General features: G+C 36.3%; 1 protein-coding gene across 1 annotated transcript; it reads left to right on the top strand.

Annotated features, from left to right (window-relative positions):
* Positions 1 to 4,991: 4,991 nt before the first annotated feature.
* LOC101630834 (chromosome unknown open reading frame, human C15orf54) lies at positions 4,992 to 5,344 on the top strand. The gene is given in 4 exon segments (XM_004695995.1): positions 4,992 to 5,168; positions 5,171 to 5,221; positions 5,223 to 5,283; positions 5,286 to 5,344. Coding segments are annotated over 4 exon segments (348 nt in total).
* Positions 5,345 to 9,190: the final 3,846 nt, after the last annotated feature.

Raw genomic sequence — 9,190 nt, 5'->3', positions numbered from 1 at the left:
TAGGGTCTGGAAAACACTGTGTACTTGTAAGAGAAAGAGATTAAAAATGTTAATTACTGAATTGGTATTATTATGACTATCAGTTTGACTCCTGAATTCTCAGGGGCATCCTGAGATCTCCAGCAATATTTTGAGAATTCCTACTCATTCTTCTTTGGGCCTCCACCTCAGTTTTATTAAGATATAATTGAGAAAATTGTAATTTATTTCAAGTGTACAACATGATGATTTGACATACATGTATATAATGAAAGGCTTCCACATACAAGTTAACATATCTATCTCCATAGTTCTTTTTTTTTTTCTTTTGGTGAGAACATTAAGTTCTACTTATCAAATTTCATTTTGTTTTTTTTTAATATTTATTTATGCAGGGCCCTCCCTGGTGGCGCAGCGGACAGCACTGAGAAGCTAAAGCCGCTTCCACATGAGTTCGATTCCCCCCTGCCCCGGAGGTGACTATATGGCGTGGCAGAGTTCTCCTGACCTGCCCGCTGCTCCCCTCAGCAGTGTACTTCCTCGATCTGCCTGTTCTGTTCCCTACTCTGTCTCTGGTGAAGCCTCTCCCCGCCCCTGAGCCTCTGGCCCGCACCCTAGTTCTGTATGCACAAATAAATAAATCGTTTTTAAAAAAAGATTTATTTATGTATACAGAGCTGGGGTACAAGTCAGAGGTGCAGGGGCGATGAGATGATTCACCAGAGACAAAATGGAGAGCAGAACAGGCAGATTGAAGAAGTACACTGCTGAGGGGAGCAATGGGTGAGACAGGAGAGGTCTGCTGCACCATGTGGATCACCTCTGGGGTGGGGGATCAAACTCATATTGAAGAGGCTCCAACCAGCCTCACATAGCTGCTTCCAAACCCACTGCACTAACAGGAAGGGCCCTACTTATCAAATTTCAATGACAATACTGTGTTATTAGCTATTATAACTATATTATATATAACATGAACTTATTGATCTTCTTACAGAAAATTCTTATGTTTTTAGTATTCTTTCTATATAACCCCAACCTCCACTGTTTCTGGTAATGACCATTCTGTACTGATTCTGTTTTTCTTTATTTTTTTTGTTTTGTTTTGTTTAGATTCCATATATGTGATCCCATTTCCAGCAAAGTTATGGTAATCCAAACAGTATAGTATTGGGATAAAAAGAAGTACAAGATCGATGGAATAGAATCCCAAAACTGGAAATAAAACCATCCATAAATGGACAACTATTTTATGCCAAAGAAGACGAAAGAAAGTCTGTTCAATAAATTGTGCTGGGAAAACTGGACAGCTACCTACGGGGGAAAAAGAAAAGAAACTAGACCTTTACACCATACATAAAAATTCATTTAAAATAGATTAGAGGCTTGAATATAAAATCTGAAACCATAAATACATGGAAAAAAAAAGATAAATAAGCTCCTTGAGATCAGCCTTAATGATGTCTTTGTAGATTCATCTCCAACAAGAGAAACAAAATATAAACAAATCGGACTACCTCAAACTGAAAACTTTCTATATAGCAAAATAAACCACTGTTAAAATGAAAAGGCAACCTATTAATAGAAGATATTTGCAACTAGACTAGGTGTTAATAACCAAGATATGTAAACAATTCCTACAACTCAACAACTACAAAAACACACCAATAAAATATGCCAATAAAATATGGCAGCAGATTTAAAAAGGCATTTCACTAAGACAAACAAACAAAACCTGGAAGATTCTCTATTTCAAAACCACAATGAGATTTCACCTCACAGTAATGAGAATGAGTTATCAAAAGTCAAGAAACAGTAAGTGTTGACAAAGTTATGGAGAAAGAAGAATTCTTAGTACAGTGTTGGTAGAAATGTAAATTGGTACAGCCACAATGGAAAACAACAGAGGTTCCTCAAAAACTTAAAACTAAAACTAAAAAAAAAAAAAAAATACCACATCTATGTATTTAAAAAAGTCCACATCTATGTATTTAGCCAAAGAATATGAAAACACTAATTTCAAAATATATATATGTACTCCCATGTTCATTACATCACTATTCACAATAGCCAAGATACAGAAAAAACTAAGTGACCACGATGATGGATGACGAGATAAAGAAGATATGCTAGATATAAATACATAATGGAACACTACTAGGTCATTGAAAAGATTAAATTGGGGTCCTCCCTGGTGGCACAGCAGATTGGAGTACTGCACTGCAAAGCTAAGCCAAGTGTGGCCACTTCTGTGCGAGTCCCCGCCCCAGAAGTGATCCATATGGCGCAACAGACCCACCTGTCTCGCCTGTTGCTCCCCTAAGCAGTGTACTTCTTCAGTGTGCCTGTTGTGCTCCCCACTCAGTTTCTGGTGAATCCTCTAGCTGCCCCTGCTCCTCTGGCCTGTACCCCAGTTCTGTATGAAAGAATGAATAAATCCTTTTTAAAAAATGAACAAATAAACCCCAAAACAGAAATAAACCTTTGACTCTGACAACAGAATGATGATTACCAGAATGGAAAGGCAGGATAGAGAGGGTCAATCAATTTGTGGTAGATAGTGATTAGAAATCTGGGGGTGGACTTGCTCTGATACAGTTATCTGGTGAGAAACTGAACACCTAAATCTTATACAGTATTTTAAATCAATATTACCTCAATTAAAAAACAATAAGGTAATGGGGTATTTTTCGGTCTTTGGTTTATTTCACTTAACATAATGGCCTCTAGAATCATCCATGTAGCTGCAAGTAGCAGTATTTCCTTCTTTTTAAAGACTAACAATCCATGTGAATATATAACACATTTTATTCTAAACATTCATTTGTTGACAGACCCAGGTTGTTTACACACCTTGACTGCTGTGCATAGTGCTTCAATAAACATAGCAATACAGATCAATATTTCAGTTCCCTTGAAAATGTACCTTAAAGTGGGATTGTTAGATTAATGATAGTCCCTATTTTCAGTTTGAGATTCTTCCGTATTATTTTCCACAGAAGCTATCTCAGATACAATCAACAATGCACAAGGATTCCCTTTTTGCCACATTCTGACCAGCATTTGTTATATCTGAAAGTTTAAATTTGCAAATAGTTCTTCCCAGAACTCAATAGTCTGGCTCCTCATGTTGTATATTCCAATAATACCCTCTACTTTTCTGTTGAAATATTCATATCTATAATTTAACCATTGGTTTACATGAGGAAAAGAAGACTGTGTCAACTTTGTTCACAGTTAATTTCAAACACTTAGTCCACTCCAGGAAATAAGAGAATCTTTGTGGATGAAAGGAAGAAATAAAGGAAGGGAGGGAATCAGACCAAAGGGAGACAAATTCCTAAACAACTATTGCAGCTGATGTATTAAGAGACATGACTTTCTACTACAGGTTTACACAACCCTAGGTTCCATTATTCCCCTCTAACAATGTGGGAAGGAGAAGAAGGCAAAGCATTAAAGTGAATTAATGGAGGAAAATGTAAAATAGAGAACAATGTTTAGGAGTACATGTGTCGAGATTTTTCATTAATGCAGTATTGAGTATCTACAACTTGCAGGCATTTTTCTAGGTATTCAGGCATACTTCAGTAAACAAAGGGGAGAAAAAAGTGTTTACCTCAAGGAACTCCTTCAGATCCGAAGTCAACTCCAGGTTCTACCACTTGATAAATGTCTTACTACCCTTTTACTTCACTTTACTCACCTCTAAAACATGAAGATCTGGTGACTAAATGAAAGAGTATCTTTAAAGTATATAATATTGAGCCTCCTTGGTGATGCAAGAGGTTAAATCTCAGTACTATGGAGCTATCAGCAGCCACTGCAACATGAGTTCTATCCCTGGCCGCTGCAACATGAGTTCTATCCCTGGCCAGGCAGCTGAACTATATGGCACAGCAGACCTCTCCTGTCTCATCTGCTGTTCCCCTCAGCAGTATATTTCAATACATCTGCCTGTTCTGCTTAATACTCTGTCTGGTGAGTCCTCTTACACTCTTGCACCATTGGCCTACACCCCAGCTCTTGTATGTCTAAATAATTTTTTTTAGGATTTTTTTTTCATTTTAAAACAATGTTTATTTCCCCCTCCCCCAATTCATCCATACATCATCACCACAGCCCCCACATTCCTCCCTTCCTCCTTCTGATCCCTCTTTCTCCCTCTCCTCTGTGGGATATCTGGTTTATAATTGTCTGTTTTTGTTTGGTTTGGTTGTGTTTTTTATTACAATAACAATAGAATTTTTGCCCTATGTCTTTCCACTCCTAGGGATCTACCCAAAGGACACAAAAACATTAATTCAAAAGGACAACTGCAACCCCTATGTTTATTTCAGCACTACTTACAATACAAAAAACTAGAAACAACCCAAATGCCCAAAATTAGATGACTGAATCAAGAAGATGTGGTATATATACACAATGGAATATTATTCGGCAATCAAAAAGATAAACTCATGCCATTCACAGCAACATGGATGGAGCTAGGAGGGATCATGCTCAGTTTAAAAAGTCAAATGATTCTACTTATAGGAGGAGTATAGAGAACCAAATAAATCTTTTAAAAAATTAAGTATATAATATAAAGTCTGTTACCTAGCAGGTCTTTATAGATAAAAAGCTTTATGGTGGCAAATTATATTTAAAAATTGATTTTTTTTCATATGTAAAAACTGTGTTATAGAACAGACCCAATTATTTATGGTAAAACATTTAACATTAGAGAGTGCTGAAACATGGGATGAAATAAAAAAAACTTTGGGAATTTTTTGTATAGATCTAATTTCCTCAAACTACTGCCAGCTATTATTCCTTAGCAGGAAATATTCATGAGTCAACTATCCAGAACTGACATTATTATTCAAGAGATATAGGTTTAAAAGAGGCTTGATGCCATTGGAAAACCTGATTTACTTAGACTGTTCCTCAAGTTAAAGAGCAGAATGATGTCTTAAGTGACTGAAATACATATGGCTTTAGGGTATATCAAAAAGACCTGAAAGATCCCAATGGAAGTAAAATTCATTACTGGCAAGCACAGTGACAGGACACCTCAGAGGACTAAGCCACAAAGAATTTGCAGAGCCTTGTGGCTAACTCCATACCCCAGTTTCTTGAAGACATTGTCTTGGATAATCCTCTCAAATCTGGTCCTGCACTTATGAGCCACTCAGCTTGTGACTGAGTGCTCCCTCTCAAGTTCTTTTACATTGACCTGTCAAACTGAACTTTCAGGAACACAGATACCATGTCAAATCAACCAACAGATGTCTCTCTCAAATGAGTTGGAAAAGAACCAACTACTGGAGAAGTCATAAACAAGGAAACATGCAACCCAAGGACTTTCAATGAATTGGCATAACTTTTTGTACAGAAAACTCAGTCTCTTGGGTAGAACAAGAGTTGTACATAATGTGAGAGCATCAGAAAATTGGCTCTTGTCTCAACTGAGACTCATACTGCTTGATAGAAGATATGGGGACATTTTAGAACTAAAGTCTTCATTAACTCAATAAGGTGTTCTTTAGTCTCTTGGCTAAAAAACAACAAACTTTAATAACTGAAATATAAAGATTTCAGAGAGAAACTCAACATCCAATCCCATTTCTGTCAATGACTCACTCATCATATTGGGAGGGTTGGGCCAGAACTGCTTGATCTCTGTTTCTGAAATCCCTACTCACTAACATCAGAGGATTGCACTGAAAGAAAATGAGTATCTCCAAGTGCTAAATCTGAGCATGCCACACTCATTCCAGGGCTTGGTCACAGACAAAAAGTTTTGGGGTCACCAATTCACAGACTATGCATTCGAACATTTGATGATTTTTACAGGTGAGTGGGCATACAAAACAAGAGCCAGGAGCTACATAAAACTACTCATATTGCAACAAGGAATTTCTCATTTGTATTACTGAACATGTCTCAGTTTGATGGTTCTGAAAATAAAAGAACTGAGGCTTTTAAAAAGGTGCAATTAAATATTTTTGGACCAATCTGGATTAGAAAACATGTTTGTGATATTAATAAGGCACTTCAAGGCAAATAGTGAAGTAGCCAAGTTTATCAGTAAAATTTTTTTTTGATAATGATTTTTACTATTCACGTGGACAGGCAACTAATACTATTATAAAAAATACTATTAAAAAAATTTCCAGTTCTCCCTGGTGGCATAATAGGTAAGGACACACAGCACTGAAAGCTAGCTGCAGCCGCTTCAGTGTGAGTTCGACCCCCCAGCACTGGACGTGATCCACATGGTGTGGCAGATCTTGCCTGACCACCTGCTGCTTCCCTCAGCAGTGTACTTCACCAATCTGCCCGTTCTGCTTCCTACTCTGTCTCTAATGAGTCCTCTCACAGCACCTGCACCTCTGGCTTATACCCCATTTCTGTATGTATAAATAATCTTAAAAAAAATCAAATTTCCAACTCAGTACTACCCACTTATGATTTAACTTTATTCTAGCAACATCCAATAATTTATTGAATATCTCCTATGTTCTCAGGCACAATGATAGACACTGGCAATATAATAACCATTGGATCTGGTTTCAAAGAATTTTCACCATCATTTGAACAATTTTATTTGCTGAATAAGTCAATGCAAAAAAAGAGGAGTCAGATCCAAGCTCACACCAAGAACCCATTTAGGTATCATTACTATCAATGCATTGCTGCAATCCCAAAGAATATATACAAATATGGCTTTTTTCTTCCTTAACCAATCTAAAACAAGTGTTTTCTAACCTCTACTTTCAGAGCTTCCTATTATTTTATGTATAAAATACGTCCTAATTTATAATCAATATTATTATCACATGTCAATATATTGGAATTATCAAAAACACTAACACTTAGCTTCAACCAAAGATTCAGATAAGACTTTGCAGAGGTGACCTTCACTGAATTCAGCCTTTAAGATAAGATGAGTGTATATATAGTTATTGATTACACAAAATGTAGTGTCCATCAGATTAAGTGAGCCTCTTCACATGTGTTGTTTCTAAAGGTCTGACTTTAAAACTTGAATCTTACTGAATTCAATCCACTATTCAGTATCAACATAGTGCCAGTTCTTAGTTTAAAACCAAAGTCTGCAAATTTTTCCTTTATACAGGTCTAGAATATGAACAATGAATAGAACAAATCTGAAAAAAGACACTCCTATAAATTTTTGTCCAGGTTTTCATTATTCTCTTAATAATTGCCTACTGTTGCACCCAAGGTTAAATCACTTACTATCCAACTGTGCCACTTGAGCTCACCTTGACTCATGGGGAAACTCATGGATGACTTAAGTTAAAACTCCCACTATCTTTTAAATAATGACACTGGCCATGCCAATGGCTTATTGCTTTCTGGTTTCTTGGAGGCACAGATTGGAACTGAATCCACAAACTGCAATTTATACATAGCTAAATTACAGCATAATCAGCTAAACTGCAATGTGGGCAAGGGGTGGCAAGAAAAACTCATATCACATCTTACTATGTATGCCCAAGTCCCTAAGTACTTTATTTATATTTAGATAGTCATACTCCAAAAATGCATTAAGTAGCTACCAATGTGTCCATTTTACCAATAAAACTTAGAAAAATTAATGATTTGCCTGAACTAGGAACTGAGGCAATATGTGAGTAAAATATTCTTTCCCATATGCTATACCCTCTTCCCAGCTTAAAACAGCTCACCTTTACCCATTTTTAAGACAGTTCATCTTTATCCAAGAAAAACACATTGGATGCTGAAGACTTAAGAAATTCTGACTTACAGAAAATATGAATTGGAATCAAAATGCCTAGTAAACATTTTATTGACTAAGTATTCTGAGTTGTCATTGAATCCTCACATATTTATGTGCTGTAGACTGAATTTTGATTCTCCCAAATCCATATGTTTCATACATATTCATATATATTTTCCAAGTCCCAACTGGACTGTATTTAGAGATAGAGCTTTTAGGAGGCAAGTAAGGTTAAGAGAGTTCAAGGATGGGGAGCATATCAAGTAGGGTTGGTGGCCTTATAAGACAAAGAAAGAAATTTTCGCTCTTCCTCTTTACTGTGTTAGGGCACCGGGAAAAGGTATCCATCTGCAAACTAGGAAGAGAGTCTCATCAAAACTGGCCATGCTGGCACATTCTAAACTTAGACTTCCTGCCTCCAGAGCTGTGGGAAACTAAGTTTCTGTTGTTATTGTAACATGTCTTTTTTTTGTTTTTGTTTTTTTTTTTTTCCTGCTTATGGCAGCCCTCACAGACTATAAAGCAGTAAGGACCATTTTATAAGGTAAACATGTGAGATTCAAATAGGTTTTTAAAACATTCAATGAGTAAAATAGGTTATTCTACAGATTTACTTATTAAATCCTGGTATATAGTTCCAACCACTGGTGTATGTGGTGTATTTCCCTTCAGGAAATTAGCCTAAATACCCATACTCCAACAGAATCAAGAAAGAAAATGTGAGAAAATTCAGGGAATGTGAGAAAATTCAGGAAATGTGAGAAAATTCAGGGAAAATTCAGTCTTATATTGGACAGGTGGTCATGAACTTTGTGGTTAGATATGTAAAGCAAACATCTGCCACTGACATATAAGTGCTAATCCTGCTTATTCCTCATCTTGTGAAAGGCCACAGATGCTTCCATAATGAGTGTTTGCTTTCCCAGATACATCACATGCAGTGTTTCACTGAGTCACCTTTTCTATTCAGAAGGAATAAGTAGGGAAATAAAGTAACTGCCAAGATAATTTGATTCCAGGATTAAAATATAATATTACTTGGTAGCTTCTGTGGCACTTTAATGTATGTTTGGCAGAAAGTAGGAAACAAGAGAAATTACCAACTACTGGAGATTGCATATTTCTCAAACCTTTTTTAATTTTTAAATTACTTCACTCCTTTTCTGTAGTTACTGAGTTTTAGAATAGGGCACAATAATGTGCATTATATCCCCTGAGTAATAGGTCAGCAGGCAGATGCTTGAAAGGTAAAGTTATATGGTAGCAATGAACATATTAGAGTTCAAATTTGACTACTAAATTCAAAATCTTAGGTTGTGCTTAACCCATCATTCCAAGAATTCCACCAAGAAATGTAAAGACCTTTATCTTTTGATTATCATGTATCAGACTACAACCTTCCACAAACTCTTAGTAGTAGAGAGGGACTGTTCTTAAGAGTTGGAGAGAACTTATCAGTAT

This window comes from Condylura cristata, unplaced genomic scaffold, assembly GCF_000260355.1.
Source record: "Condylura cristata isolate star-nosed mole 26May11 unplaced genomic scaffold, ConCri1.0 scaffold00023, whole genome shotgun sequence".
NCBI classification, from domain to species: domain Eukaryota; kingdom Metazoa; phylum Chordata; class Mammalia; order Eulipotyphla; family Talpidae; genus Condylura; species Condylura cristata.
Note: the sequence above shows the minus strand (reverse complement) of the source record. Positions and strands in the feature narration are given on the sequence as shown.